This window comes from Centruroides vittatus, unplaced genomic scaffold (genome assembly GCF_030686945.1).
Source record: "Centruroides vittatus isolate TY-2023 unplaced genomic scaffold, ASM3068694v2 contig_564, whole genome shotgun sequence".
Taxonomy (NCBI): Eukaryota; Metazoa; Arthropoda; class Arachnida; order Scorpiones; family Buthidae; genus Centruroides; species Centruroides vittatus.
Genome location: NW_027122335.1, coordinates 1,607,599 through 1,623,497, shown reverse-complemented (window position 1 = coordinate 1,623,497; position 15,899 = coordinate 1,607,599). Strand labels below are relative to the sequence as shown.

The 15,899-nt window shown below is 31.0% G+C and overlaps 1 protein-coding gene across 10 annotated transcripts in view; it reads right to left on the bottom strand.

Moving 5' to 3' along the window:
* The window catches only part of LRR (Leucine-rich repeat), a 159,868-nt gene that overhangs the window by 50,548 nt on the left and 93,421 nt on the right, over positions 1–15,899 (bottom strand). For 7 of the 10 annotated variants that reach the window (XR_010881313.1, XR_010881314.1, XM_067274815.1 and 4 more), the window contains 3 exons: positions 8,791–8,878; positions 8,572–8,709; positions 6,033–6,050 (listed from right to left, as the gene is read on the bottom strand). Coding sequence is in view for 8 of the 10 variants with exons in the window: in XM_067274815.1 (XP_067130916.1) it covers positions 6,033–6,050; positions 8,572–8,709; positions 8,791–8,878 (244 nt within the window). In the remaining 2 variants the exon portion in view is untranslated. The remainder of the gene's footprint in view (positions 1–6,032; positions 6,051–8,571; positions 8,710–8,790; positions 8,879–15,899) is intronic. The other 3 variants (XM_067274817.1, XM_067274822.1, XM_067274820.1) reach the window with 1 other exon arrangement.

Sequence of the window (15,899 nt, the reverse complement as noted above, 5' to 3'; positions counted from 1 at the left end):
TCCTTTCAGAAAATGTGCCAATGACCAGAAGAGGTAAAAATCTGATGGAGCAGGGTCAAAACTGTATCCTGGGCAAGGCAAAACTTTGATCCCGTCCAGCTCTTTTAACTTTTTTGGACCATTCTGGAATGGTTTGCTGGAGCATTATTGTATTGTAGCAGTGTATGCTTTTGATTAAGCAATGCTGGACAGCAAGTGTGCAGGGCTTGAAATACCCATTTCAGTTGCTCAGCATAGAGATTGCCATCCACAGCTCGGCCATTAAGAACAAGCTCTCAATGCAATGGACCATCCAAATTCCATCAAATGCAAAGCATGACTTTTTGTTCAAACTGTCTTCGTTCAAACTGTCAGCACTTTGCCTGGTTGGAGCCACTGGTTTCCTCTGTTAAGATTACTGAAAAAGATCCATGTCTCCCATTGTGATCCTATACCATAACCTGTCATCTTTTTAATTTTGAAACAGTTGAACTTACAAACTTGTATCCTCTTGTGTGCTGCTGCTCTGTCAGTTCAAAGAGTACTTCTCAAGGTCTTCTGCTCCAAAAGCCAAGGTGTTTCAAATGCCGAACAATGGTTGATTGAGAAGCTCTGAGTTTGGCAGACAGTTGGCGAGTGCTATTGCCTGACTCCTGTTGAACAGCTTGGAACAGCACTTTTTCAATAATGGTCAATGGTCATTGCTTGTCTACGAGACTGCTGTTCCCATATTTGAAGCAGCAGAACCATTCAGCTATAGTTGTCTTGTTCATCAGGCCTGGGCCTTCAATTGTGCAAATTTCTCTGCTTCTATCCTTGCACTGAAACCTTGTATCCGATAATGACATGAGATATCACGAATGATAAGATTTTTTGTCATTCATTCATTCTTTCTTTCATTCAATATTTGATGAAGAAATGAACTCAACAGCTCTATAAAATGATAGTATGTACCAGTGGCGTAGCGTGGGTGTCAGCTGCTCGGGGCAGAGAAAAATTTCGCCGCCCCCTTATTTAGGTATTTTTACAAGATATTATTATTTATTGTGAAATTTTGCTGCCCCTATAAGTGCCGCCCGGGGCGGGCCGCCCCTGCCTCCCCCACTACACTACGCCACTGGTATGTACAGTACTTTGATGATGACACAGTTACCAACTCATTTGCATTCACAAAAAAAGTGTTGTCAGTGTCAAGAACTTTTGTTGAATCACCTTAATATATATACATATACACATAAAAGAAATTATAGAATTGGTATATGTGATATGTATGTATGTATGTATACACACACACACAAATTCTATAATTTCTTTTTAAACTAATTTAATATCGTTTAAATTATATTAATCATAACAAAATAATATGAAGTATTTTAAGTTGTTAGGTAAATAACTAAAACATCCAACATAAATTGATAATTTTAGCTTAAGTTTATTAAAATATGATGTTCTTTTATTCAAATTATGCAAATTATATCTAAATCAAAGTTTTTCACTATTTTTTCTAAAAGTATTTTATAAATACAATCCCTGCCTGGAAAAATTTTTAAATTTTAATATCTTATTATATTCATATTATTTATTATTATTTAATATAACAATGAGTTTTATTAAATCACAATAAAACTATCATCAGATATTATAGTATATTCAATACAAGTAAAATGGCACTTACAAAATACAAAAACTTATTTATAAAATAAAAAACTTATTCCTTTTCCAATATGAAAATTACATCTCTCTCTCTCTCATGTTACTTGTTTTAATTTATTATTATTATTTAGTGGGTTATACTCAGTACTAAGTTGACACCGGTGGCTGTGTACTATGCTGGACCAGAGTCAAGGCATAGCAACCAAAACAAAACTAAAATTAAACAAGTGTATCCATGTCAGTGTCTGTATTCAGAAATTTCCTAGCAATATGGCATGTTGTTGTTGTATGCTGTCGTGTTTGTTTCGAGTTTTGTGATGGTGTAGTAAGTATGGATGATAAACTCGTTCATTTCCATTTTCATCCATTGGCGTGGTTTTCCAGCCTTTGTGGCCTGTGGATGCATTGCCACAGAAACACCAAGGCTAGATTGGTTCCTCACATCTGTTGAGGGCATTGCAGTAGCCATGCTTGGGCCAGTGCTGCTTTCGCCACCAGTAACGAAAGGAGACTGTGGCATATTTTTCAAACATGAGCCTCTGCCTAACCCATGCATGCAAACCTTGTTAAGCTGGGAGACATCCGATCCTGTATAAAACTTAGATCTGGTTACTACCATGATAAATATCTCCACAGAATGTGAGTGTGGTCACTCTTAGCTTCATTTCTCCCCATAGACCTTACTGGCATGGGTGTTCCTACCAGGAGCTTGTGCTCCAGCCTGCATTGCCCTATGGATCAGTAAAATTACTGGGCTCTCCCACCATGACCAAGTGGTCACTACTGGGAGAGTGAATTTTGTCTAGATAAACTTTTTACACCACTAAAAAAAATTAAGAAACTAGTATAAAAATATGAATAATAATTTGGAATATTTGAAAATTTTATAAAAACTAATTTTTAAATGTAAATTATGCTAATGTTAACTCTCTGACTATGAAATTTTTATATAAACTGAGTGTTGGTCCTGACCAGATGACAACTACAGTCTGAGGCAAAACAACTTTCTCCATAGAGTAATGACTACTCCAATGGCAGCATGAAGTTTCAAGGTTGTTGAAGTTGACAAATCAATTTGGTGATTTATAATCAAACTGAGGTCAGTACTCTTACTCAATACAACGTAATGTTGACATCAACACAACTCTATAAACTGTTTGTACTATAAACTAAGTTTATAGTGCAAACAGTGCCAGATTTAACCCATTTGGTGTTGCAATTACAGACTAGAAAATTCTAGAATGCCACATTTTCTGACATAGATTAAACATGAACGCTTCTGACACTAACTTGGACTTTAATTATGGATTATTATATAAAAGTGTACCAAACTTGGTAATATTTTTTAAAATATGGAAATGATACATTTTACTAAATAGTATAGTTAACCTACATGATACATGTTGTTTTATTAAAAATTATACCATGCATGTTGATGTGTTTACATTATAAGTGGTCAAAGCTATGTATCTAATATAATTTGATTATTTAAAACAGGGGTGTCCAAACCGCGGCCCGCGGGCCGCATGCGGCCCAAAGCAAGTTGCAATGTGGCCCAATGAATGTGTAAACAAAACTGACAAGTTTATTTTATTTATTTATTTCAACGGCATCAACCACAAAAAAGAAGTTTCACAAAGCCGTAAAACTTTATATATATAGTGTTGAGATGGCTATTTTTGGGCTACTTTTTAGAAAATTTTGGCAACAAACACTAAAAACATCTGGCAACACTGATTCGTTCTTTTTCCTTTCCACTCGAACTCGTGGCCGGACTGATATTGCCGATCCCTCTCTAATATATCCTGTATATCTCTTGTTTTTATTTGTGAAACAACAAATTATATTATTTTTTAAATTTATTTAATAGTTGTTTCTTTTTAAGACAAGTAAGTAAATACTTATTATTTTTATTAATTTTAAATAACTAATTATAGTAATGTCAATTTACCGTTTAGCATGGCTTCTACGACTCAACAAAAAACAGTTTCTAAGAAAAGGAAATATATTGATGAAAGAAGGTTATTTAATGAGAAATGGACAGAGGACTATTTTTTTCTTCAGGTGAAAGGTGAAGCGCACTGCCTAATTTGTCGTGTTTCAATACCTGTCTTCAAAGAGTATAATTTGAGAAGGCATTATGCACAAAAACATGCTTCCAAATTCGATGCATATCAAGGAATGTGTCGCAAAGACCAAGTAATGGTACTGAAAAAAAGTCTTATATCTCAACAAAAGGTTTTTAGCAACGTTACAACTTGGAGAGAATCTTTTATAAAGGCTAGTTTTGTAGTCGCAAATTTAATCGCCAAAAAATCAAAACCATTTTCTGATGGTGAGTTTATTAAGGAATGCATGGAAAGTGTTGCAGATATACTTTGTCCAGACAAGAAAAGTGATATTTCTAAAATCAGTTTGTCTCATCAAACTATTGCCAGGAGAATTGACGATCTCGGGAAATATATCGAAAGCGACTTGAAAAGTAAAGCCTGTGAGTTTACATTTTATTCTTTGGCCATGGATGAAAGTACTGATGCTACTGATACAGCTCAATTCGCGATTTTTATTAGAGGTATTAATGACGAATATAGTGTAACTGAAGAAATGCTCTCGTTAGTGCCATTAAAAGACACGACAAAATCAAGAGATTTATATGAAGCAGTGAAAAAAACATTAATGCGATTTTCTTTATCCCTTTCCAATATATCTGGTGTAATTACAGATGGGGCCCCAGCTATGATAGGTAGAAAAGAAGGGCTTGTAAAATTAATAGAAAACGATGCCTTTGCTGTCGAAAATTCTCGTTTCATGAAGTACCATTGCATACTACACCAAGAAAATTTATGTGCAAAAGCTTTGAAAATGGATCATGTTATGCAAATCGTTGTCAAGACTGTGAATTTTATAAGAGCCCGGGGATTATATCATCGCCAATTCCAAGAATTTCTCAAAAGTGTTGATGCTGAGTATGGCAATATCATTTACTTTGCAGAAGTAAGGTGGCTCAGTCGAGGACAAATGTTAAAAAGATTTTATGATCTACTTAATGAAATCAAATCTTTTATGACATCGAAAGCAAAATCTGTGCCAGAACTTGACGATGCCAACTGGCTTGCAGACTTGGCATTTTTGGTAGATCTGACTGGTCATTTAAATGACTTAAACACACGTCTTCAAGGGAAAAACCAACTTATCAGTGCAATGTTTCAAATCATAAACGCGTTCCAGGTAAAACTGAAATTATGGCAGGCCCAATTAAATGCGAACAACTTTTTGCATTTCAACACGTTATCCAAGCATATTTCTAAAAAGGGAAAAAAATATGAGGCCTTACTTTTCGATTTGATACAAGAATTCGAAAATAGATTTTCAGATTTTCGGGAAAATAATCTCAATTTTTGTATTTTTGCGACTCCATTTACAGTCGATATAGAAATGCTGCCAGCAACTTTTCAAATGGAATGCATAGAGTTGCAATCTGACATCCAACTTAAAGAAAAATTTGATCATGTCTCTTTGTTTGACTTTTATAAAACATACATACCCAGAGACATATATCCTGCACTGCACAGTCATGCGTTATTCATGTCATCATTGTTTGGAAGCACCTACATATGTGAACAACTATTTTCAAGAATGAAGCATATTAAGAGTAAAATTAGAACCAAAATATCGGATGAACACCTTGAGGGCTGCCTGAGAATTGCAACCACTTCAATCGAACCAGATATTGACGCATTAGTTTCTCAACAACAATGCCAAATGTCACATTAGTTTTATTATTACATAAAATGTATAAAATGATGCCAAACGAGTTACATGTTCTGTATTTGTAATGAAAAAATTTTAATAAATTATACGAATGAAAAAATTCTAATAAATTATACGAATGAACAAATCTTTTAAATACTGAAATATGAAAACTCTGTTGACTTTTTTTTTGCTCTTTAGCTAACTCCGGCCCATAAATCCATGATTTCGTCCAATGTGGCCCAGAGAATCTGAAAGGTTGGACACCCCTGATTTAAAACATTATTTATTTATATAGATGATTTATTAATTAATTATAAACATTGTGATTTTTGGAATTATTTATTTTTTTGTCTTAATTCACACACTAAGTTTGCCAATTTTTCCACCTTTCAAAATCTTCTGTTATATGCCTCGCTCTGTCTATTTAAAAATCCAGTCGTAAGTGCAATCCAGAAAGATAGGAACAGTTCAATTGAATGAATATTTAGAACTTTCCATCCATGTGCATATGTGTATGTACATAAAATAATTCCAGTACTCATTTATTTTAGAAAAACTTTTAAATATTTTAACTGTATTTGGAAATACATATCATCAAGTAAATAAGTAACATTGAAAAGTGATATAAAATATAAGTTGATACTTACTAGATTTAACCATGCCAACTAAGTTACAAAAGAGCAGCATAATAGAAAATTTCAAAAGTTAAAATATAATCTTACATAATTATTTAAGAAAAAAATTAAATTAATTTATACTATTTGAGGTTTGCCTAGTTTTTCTTTTACATTAAATTATCATCATTCAAATGATATCTGATAATTTATTTAAAAATACAAAATTTTTGGAAATAACAACATGCAACAGATTAATAGTTGTTTTGAAAAATTCCAATCTCAAATTTTATTATTAGGTAGTTCAGAAAGTTTGCAGTGATTTTCAAAGCAGACAGTTAAAACACTAGATGAAGTAAATTGGTATTATTTTTCATAATATTCATTGATTTGTATGACATATGTTACAAAACAAATTAAATGTTTGTTACAAAAAATCCATTAAAATTATTTATACAATCTTAACAAATTTTTTGTAGTGTTATTTAATTTTTCTTGTTGTGAAAATGGAAGCAAACAAGTTGCATTTTTGATATTTATTTGTTTTCTTCTATAGAAAAGACAAAAATGCTGTGCAAACAGCAAAAGAAGTTGTAATATTTATGGTAAGAGTGCGGTAGCAGAATCAACTGTTCAAAAGTGGTTCACAAAATTTAAAGTGAATAATTTCAACCTTGAAGATGATCAGTGCTCAGGAAGACTGACTGACTTATTGAACAGGACCAAATCAAAACATTATTGGATGACAACCCTCATTACACAACTTGAGAAATAACAGACATAGTGAAGTATCATATTTCAACATCTGAAAAAGATCAGATATGTGAATCATTATGACATTTGGATACCTCATGACTTAATGAAAAAGAATTTATTGGGTCTCATCCCCATTTGCAATTCTCTTTGAAACAAAATAAAAATGACTCTCTACTGAAACATCTAGTGACAGGTGATGAAAAGTGTATTGTTTATATCATCATCATCAATCAAAAATGATCATGGGTCAAGAAAAATGAACCTACCATTAAAAACTCTAAAGACTGATCTTCATTTGAATAAAGTCATGTTCACTATCTGATGGGATTGCAAAGGAATTCTGTACTACAGGCTGCTTCCACAGAATCAAACAATCAATTCTGATAAGTATTGTTCCCAACTGAATCAACTGAAGAAAAATGTCCAGAATTAGCCAATGGAAAAGACATTGTGTTTCATCAAGATAATGCCAGACTGCACACTTCTTTACAAATGTGCCAAAAATTATTGGGTCTAGGCTGGGATGTTTTATCCCACCTCCTTATCCATCTGACCTTGCCCCATAGGATTACCATTTGTTCAGGGCTCTGCAGAATTCCCTTTGCAATAAAAACGTTGATAGTTTAGATACTTGCAAAAACCACATGGAACGGTTTTTTGTGAAGAAAATGGAAAGTTCTATGAAGAGGGTATTATGAAGCTTCTCTGTAGATGGTAACATGTCATCAAAAACAAAGGTGCATATGTAATTGAATAAAGATATATTTTTAATTTTAAAACTTTCTTTTATTTTTCCTAAAATTGCTATGAACTTCCTGAACAACCCAATAGTACACTTTAAATTAAGATTTAAAATATGAATAATAAATATTTATGCTAATTTCTGCTTCTCCAAATTTGTAAGATGAACCCTGTAACAAGGATTTTTCCTTAATACAATAAAGATTGATTGATTGATTGAATTTGTAAGATGAATAAATTTATTGTTTTTTTTTTTTTTTATAAACATAAGAAACAAGTATTAACTTTAGCTTCAAATTGTTATATTTAAATTTAAGACATAATATTCTAAACACCTCAAATTAAAAATGATATCTGTGATAAATCTTAAGCCTCTACAACATTAAATTTGCCATTGTTGATTAGGATTTTTATTTTTGATCAAATAAAATTCACTTTCAAAATGCTTAGGTTTAATTTGTTTAACTTCTTTTAAGAAATGTATATTTATATTATTTAAAAAATCTTTTTTTTTTATAATTCTCACTTAAATTTTTCACTTTTTATTGTTAGAAGAGAAAAAACTATCATTCTCAACAATCTGAGTTATTCTCATTTTATGCCTATTCAAATTAAGATTTAATAGCATATTTTTACTAATAAATTTCCTATTTATATTCAATTCTAGTTACTAATAAATATTAATATATAAATAACATACTATTAATGTTGAAACAACAAAAGTTACAATTACATGTAAATGATAAGATAAAAATGTTTTTGTATATCAATCAAAAAATACAAAGCATTGACAAAAAATTTTTAAAAATATATATTTAATTACTTATTAATTCTATTCATTAATTTTAAAATAAATATTGAAACAACATTATAATTTTTAGAAAAATTCAAATTCTAAATGAACTTAAAGATTAAAATAATTACTATTATTTATTACTTTTCAAAATTTTTTGTAAAAGTAATATTTATGTAAAATGAATCAGAAAAGAAACATTTAATTGAATAAATTTATATTTTATATGATAAAAACTTATCAATCATTTAAATTATGTTTATATATTGAAAGATTTCTTACCAATGGAGAATCTGATTGTTCACTTAGGTTATCAATTTGTGAATTACCACCATGATTTACTCTCAAAAAATTTTCAGTTCTTCCTCGACTTCGTAAAACATCAGGAGTTGTGCTTCTTTGCTGTTTAATTATTTCTAACTAAAACAACCAATTTCAAATTAAATTCTAAAATAAATAAAAAAATTTTTTTTAATGTATAAGAAATAAGCATTTACTTACTAATTCTTTATGCATTCTTGATAAAGATTCAATTACATCATCTAGAATTCTATCTGTTACATGAGCTGCAACTGATAAATTTACTTCACTACAAAAAAAGTCAAAAGAAAAAACAAATATTGTGTTAAAAAAGGAAAATTAAAGAACAAGAAAAGGGAACATTTTTCTCCCCATGATGAATAATCAATACAGTTTGTTGAAATAAATTAAAAATGTCAAATTGATACTTGGATATGACAATTTATATAATTTTTTTGTTTAGAGAAGAAAAAATGTACATACTTTTTTCACAAGTAAACATTATTTCACAAATCTATGATTACTACATTCATAATAATTATAAACAATAATTTTGTAAATTATTTATATAATTATATTAAAAATGCTTAATTCATTGAACTAGAAATGTAGTGCCATAAACACTGAATTGTATGAATAATTTTTTAAAATAAATATTGAAACAACATTATAATTTTTAGAAAAATTCAAATTTTAAATGCACAAATTATTTGTATTTCTAAATTTTTCAAGTCACAACCTGCACACATGCAAACTGAAATGAACTTGACAATGAGCAAGTTAGAATAGCTTCTTTCTATTCTCAAATTCATGGATGAGATTGATACAGTACATATTAACAAGCAAACAAAAAGCAGATGGAGACAAACCATGATCAACAATCAATGCAAATTTCAAACAGAGGTGTAATATAAAAACAAAGATTTTGATATATGCTCAAAATGCAAAGTCATCTGCAAAAGGTGCATGGGAAACAAACATGTCATATATAGTTTGTGTTAATTGTATCAGCTGAAAAACATTATATTTTATGTAAGTTTTTCAAAAGAAAGACCAAAAGAAATTATTATAATTTCATACAATTGAACCATTTATGTTATATCTTTATATCTTTTCTACACTTTCTTCTTATGATGATAATAAAAACAAATTATGAAATTAAGTATTAAAATATTGGTATTGAATTATTTGTTTTTAACTAGTCGATTGAAATTAAAATTAACAAAATTACATTAAGTGTTAATAAACTTTCAAGGAACTATGTTTATTGAAAATGTGAAAATAGATCGAATTTTCCAGAGGGGACAAAACTGCCCTTGACCATTCTAGAGTGGCTTGAAAGTACAGAAGTTCTAGTGTTAAATGATATATGATTTTAATTATTTACAACTTCTTTTTGGAAATATATGTATAAAGCAACAGCATATAAGTTTTACAGTTACAGAAATGCAGTTTAGGAAAATTATTCTAGACTAAAAATTGGTTCTAGCAAATGTCATCATACACCAATACAAGATTTTGTTGAATGAATGGAAATTAATAGTAGCCTGTTTATGTTTAAACTGTATTCATATTTAATTCTGTTAATTAGTTCATTATTTTATTTTTAAAAATACAGGGTCTTCACTTTAACATTTACCCAGGTGTAAAAGAGATCTCTCCAGTATTGCACAAGTGTAGGGTGTTGCAAAATTAACACAGGATTTAATTTCAAAAAGCTTTATTTATTCATTAATTGGCAAAGTTATTACATAATTTTAAAGTGTAAACATTGTAATTAAATATGAAATACAATATCCAACAAATGTTCCCCACGACTCTTTCCTACACACATTTTTTTGACAAAATTTTCAATCACTTTTTTGCATAACTATGGCTTAATTTTGTCAATAACTCCTCAAATTTCTGCATTGAATTCAGAAATCATTTTTATTTTTGCAGTATAAACTTTGGATCTTACAAGTCCCCAAACAAAAAGTCAAATAATCTTTATGGCTAATTCTGGTTGCTGTTGCTCAAAATGAGTTGTCCATAAAATTTCTGCCACAGCGACTTGATTGTTTCATGTGCCATAAGACAGATGGCACCATCCTGCTGGAACTACATATCATTCATTTGAATGATATGTAGTTCATGACCATGCCATCCAAATGAGGCCACAAAAACTCCAATATCATCTCACAATAATGTACACCATTGATTTCACTACATTTTAGGCCTCATTTTCAAACAAGTACAGCCCAATCACCCTACCAGTCCAAAATCCACACCAAACTTTGTTGGGCATGCATCAGCTGTTCTTGAACAACCTGAGGATTTTCTATGACCCAAATGCAACAATTCTGCTTGTTGACAAACCCATCAAGGTGAAAATATGCCTCATCACTAAAGATGATTTTCTTAGGAAAATCGCCATTCACTTGCTGATTCTCCAAGCACCCAACTGAAATACCCAGAGCATCAAATAGTCATTTGGCTTTAGTTCTATTATAGAGTCAGTTGAAGTTTAAATGGGTACAAATGCAGATCAAAATTGCTGCATGGTACTTTTCAAAATGTCCAATTCCAGTGACTGACATTTCAGGACACTTAGCCATGTTATCATTCACAATGGCAATGTTTTCAGGCAATTAGTCAGTACTAGGATAGCCAATTCTTTTGTTGTGTATAATCAAACCTATTTGTTCAAATTTTTTGAACCAGTCTTTGTACAGTTGTTTCATTTGGTATATTTCTCCAAATGAATGCCACATAATTTGTACATAGTCTCAGCAAAACTTTCCCTGTACTTAATGAGTTTTAACAAACATTATGTGCTCCTCCATCGTGTATTGCTTCATATTGACTAACTGCAATGTGTTTACTACAAGATGTTATTTCTTAGGGTGCTGCCAACCCAATGAAACAAAAATGGCACACAATTTAAATCCTATGTTAATTTTGGGACACCTTCTATACCCAAATGGTGTATTAGTTTCATTATGATGTTTACAATATAATAAATTAATTGACAAGACTATGTCTTGTCTATAAAATCATACTGCAGTTTTTGTTACCAGCTTAGAGGTATGAAGGAGTACATGTCAAGAGTTGATATTTGGCACAGAGTATTAGGTGCCCAAATCATTTGTGCGTAAAAAAATCCAGACTTGTAGGTAGTCAGGGAATCGAGAACTGAGTCAAAATAAAATACAAAATGGCGACCCTCTTCTACAAATAGGCAAAACAGGCACCTCATCCACCGAAGTCAGGTGGGGAGAGTACCACCCACAGTCATTCTAAGAAGTGAATTTTCTGACGTTAGGACTGAACACGTAGTATCTTCTATGTTAAATAAAATTCGTAATGTAATTTTGTAAATTTGGGAGTGCTTCAAATATGACGTTAAAACAGGGTTATATGTTGTTACAAGTAAGTGTTTTTTTAAACATTATCTAGTATAGTAAAATCGTGGAACCAATAAAAATTTGACGTGTAGGGCAGAAAGCGCCACTGCGTGACCTTCACCCTTTGACCTCACTTCGCTCCTAAATTCTAACGAGGAGAGACAACTTTTTATTTCATTTAGTTAACCTTCTGATTCGACAGCCATGCCAATCTTGGATTTATATTATATCTCGACACTATTGTAAATATCACATAGTTGATACAAATTAAGTAAATTATCGGTTTTTCAGTTAATTTTTACAGGCAGAACAAAAGACGCAGAACACATGGTCGAGGTCAACAGACAAAGTGAAACACAACCCAGTATTGTTTGTGCAATATAAAAAAATAATTTCAGATGATACAATAGCCATGATTATTATTATTTTTTTCAAAAGCAGGAAATTTTTGTTAGGCATCGACAAAAATTCAACCTGGGCCGACACGCAATGGAAAGAAATTTCTACGTTGGATAGGTTAATTTCACTGAAAATGCATCGTGGACGACCTCGTGGTCATGGCCGGCGAAGTTTGAATGATTGTGCTCAAAACCAGCGATAACAAAGAAGATTGGAGAATGAAAATAAGATCCACCTTGAGTGTCAAAGTGATCCCACTTAGTAGTGAGTCTCCGAGACATAGTCTTGTCCTAAATACGGTTTTGCCATTTTACTTGTTTATTTATAAAAGGAACATGTATGAAACACATAGTAGTATCAGTGGAATTTACATCACACAGGTCAGCAATAGAGGACAGGGAGATAAACTGGATGTTATATCTCAATTGTTATCTCAACACTTCCAACTAGAACTTCATTTGCTCATTTGCTAATTTCAGACCAAAATTTGAATAAAATGGAATGGCATCCACTAATTTAGGGTTTAAATAATATTCTACTATACTTTTATAACCAGATATTAATAGAAACACAAGTTAAGAAACATTGTAATTTTTGTAAGCATGTTCAATATGCAAATTAGCAGAGTATAAAAGACCATTGTCAAACTGATGCCCTTCACTTTTGCTGGTGAGTGTATAAGCTGTTGAATTGTATGTGCTTGATTGACACCCAATTAATTCATTTGGTGCTGATTAAAGATTTTTCTCTTCCTAGGTTCTTTTTCTTAATCAGGTTAATTGAGATTTTTAATAATTGAAATTGTACTAATAATCAATTTCATTGTTGTAAATACTTTATATATTTGAAATATTTGTAATATTACATTTATAATATTTTAGTCTTAAAGTAATTATTATTGAAATAATTTTTGTTTTGTAGTCAGTCCAGTATTGTCATTTATATTTTAATAAAGATTTGATGTTTAGCAAACTCTGCAAGGGTTGTTTTTGTTTTTGGGCCTTCCAAATGTATAGTCATGCAAAATTATAATGCAATTTAGTCACTTTAGAAAATTTTTTTACTTTTACTAAGTGAAACTAAATGTTAATTTAAAAACTATTTGCTTTTTTTGTGCAGAATCTTAAACAGAATACAAATTGCAACAGAAATAAACACATGTATTTAACATGTTTTTTAGTGTCTGCTTCTGTAATATATATAAAATCTTTTCAAGGTGTAAATATGCTTCCAACATTAAGATAGTTATCTGACATATTAGACATATATATCTGACCTGAATAGCTAATTATATTTTCTGTTCTTGATTGTAACCTGAAAGATGATACTAGACAGACACATGGAACATATGATCAGTTTTTGAATAATTATTTTCCTGTGTTCCCAAGGCCAAGTTCTAATTCATTTATATGATCCAAATAGAACTAATGAAATTACAGGATTTTTTATGCCTCCCAGAACTCATTCTCGTGTGTACATGCACTAGATTGCCTTTTCTATGATCTGCTATAACTCACCAGCTCACTCAACTGATGGCCAAAGGCACTCTTAGGTTCTTTGTGCAGATCATACCAATAGTCCTTATAATGCCTCAAGATTAAGTTATTTTCATCTGAAAACACTATGTATTCAAATCTTTTCAGAACATTTGTTCTGTGGCCTAAAATAGGCATGGTTGTTTGTTATGATCCAGAACATGGAATTTTTTTTCATGCAGTGATATTGCTTCAAACGTAACATCATTTTTATTCTTTACTGCACACCAGATAGAACAATGAAAGCTTATCACCCAATGCTTCTAACTGACAAATTCATCGTCATAGCCAAATGATAGCAGACTTCCTCTCCTGTCAGTTTGTCACATCTACTTCTAGTAGTGTTGTAATCATTGTCCTCTGCTAAAACATTATGTACAACAGTTTTAGAACATCCAAATAAGCCAGCACTTTGCTTTTCTTAAGGGAGAACCTGATTTCATTTTGGGGATTTTTGTTTAGTTCAAGACAACTACTTTGCACATCCAATCAGAAAAATGAAGTTCAACGTACTGTGTGTGATCTGTCATGGACAATGCCCTTAGTAGCGTGACATCACTTCTGGAGGAATACAAAAAATAATAAAACTGAGACAAACCAAGAATTGGAAGAAAACCATTTTATTTATTGCCAAATATATTACAATTTAAGTCATAAAACTAGAGCTGTTGCCAGCAAAGAACTTGAGAGAAATCAAGAAAAGCATAACTTTTAAATAAGGTAGGTGTTTAGGCAATAGCTGTACATGTCACTAAGTTGAGGAGAGGTTCTTGTGCTAGTGCTGGTAGGTGATAAAGTACTGTTTTGACATTTGCTACTATTACTGTTGTTTTCATTTTGTGTAATTTTTACTGACCATTGATCAATAACACACACATAACAATAGGCTGGAAATAAAGAATATGTCTTTTTCATACATTTTATTATTATATTACTGTTTGTTCATTAAATAATTCATTATTCATTGACATTTTTTTCATTGCTTACTTTATCATTTGTACATATTTTTTTCTGACCATTATTTTTCCCAGTTTTTTGTTGCCAGAGACCAGATTCTCCCCTCTGAAGTTTGTTCAGGGGTCTGTCTTATGCATTGTACTAAACTTCTTTGAATTGCCTTCTCTACTATGATAGTTTACTAAGATTACCTCGTGGCACAAAGAATGTGTTACTGTAATTGCTTCTAATACTGCTATCCACATCTTTTTCAATTTTTCATCTATCTGTAATATGCCTGACCAAGTATAATAAGTAAATGCATAAAGTTTTCTTTTTCACCATTCTGAATTATCTTATTCCTTCAGCAAAACCCTTTTATGCTCTTATATTTTATTTAATATACAGCAAAAATTTCAGTGTGTTGCCATTTTAATAAATGGTGTAAAGATGAACAGTCTGTATCTACATTTTTTGCCAATAATAAGAATGGTCTTAGTTTTGAAATGAACCTTAATCCACTCATTAACTATTGCATTGGACATTCTTATCTCATGACAAACTCTTGTTGAAAATGACCAATATAATGAATTAAGATTGGGTTTCATTCCTCACATTTTTATTTTGATTTGTTGTTTTCTTATTTTAAATTTGTTTGTTTTTTGGGAAAGATTTTTGAATGCCTGTTAAATTTAATTTATTTGATCAGCTTTGGAATATACCGTTGGTCCTTCATAATTGATTGATACATTTTGAAATGCATCAATTGCAACAATATTCAAAAAGAAATCTGATTCAAAGCCTTTGACCCAAAGATCCATGGAAAGGATCAAAAACATTAGTTCTTCTGTCCAAGATTATTTATTGGAGTTTTATGGTTCTGTAAGGTCTTTTAGTACTGTATACTTACATTCCAATCACAAGACCTGTTGTGAGTAAAACAATCAAGAGTATTCCTCTGATTGGCACAATTTGCATATTAACACTTAAAGATATGTTTTCTTCAACTGAATATTTTGAAGTCTTTCATCTACTGAGTGATCATCTTAAGTAA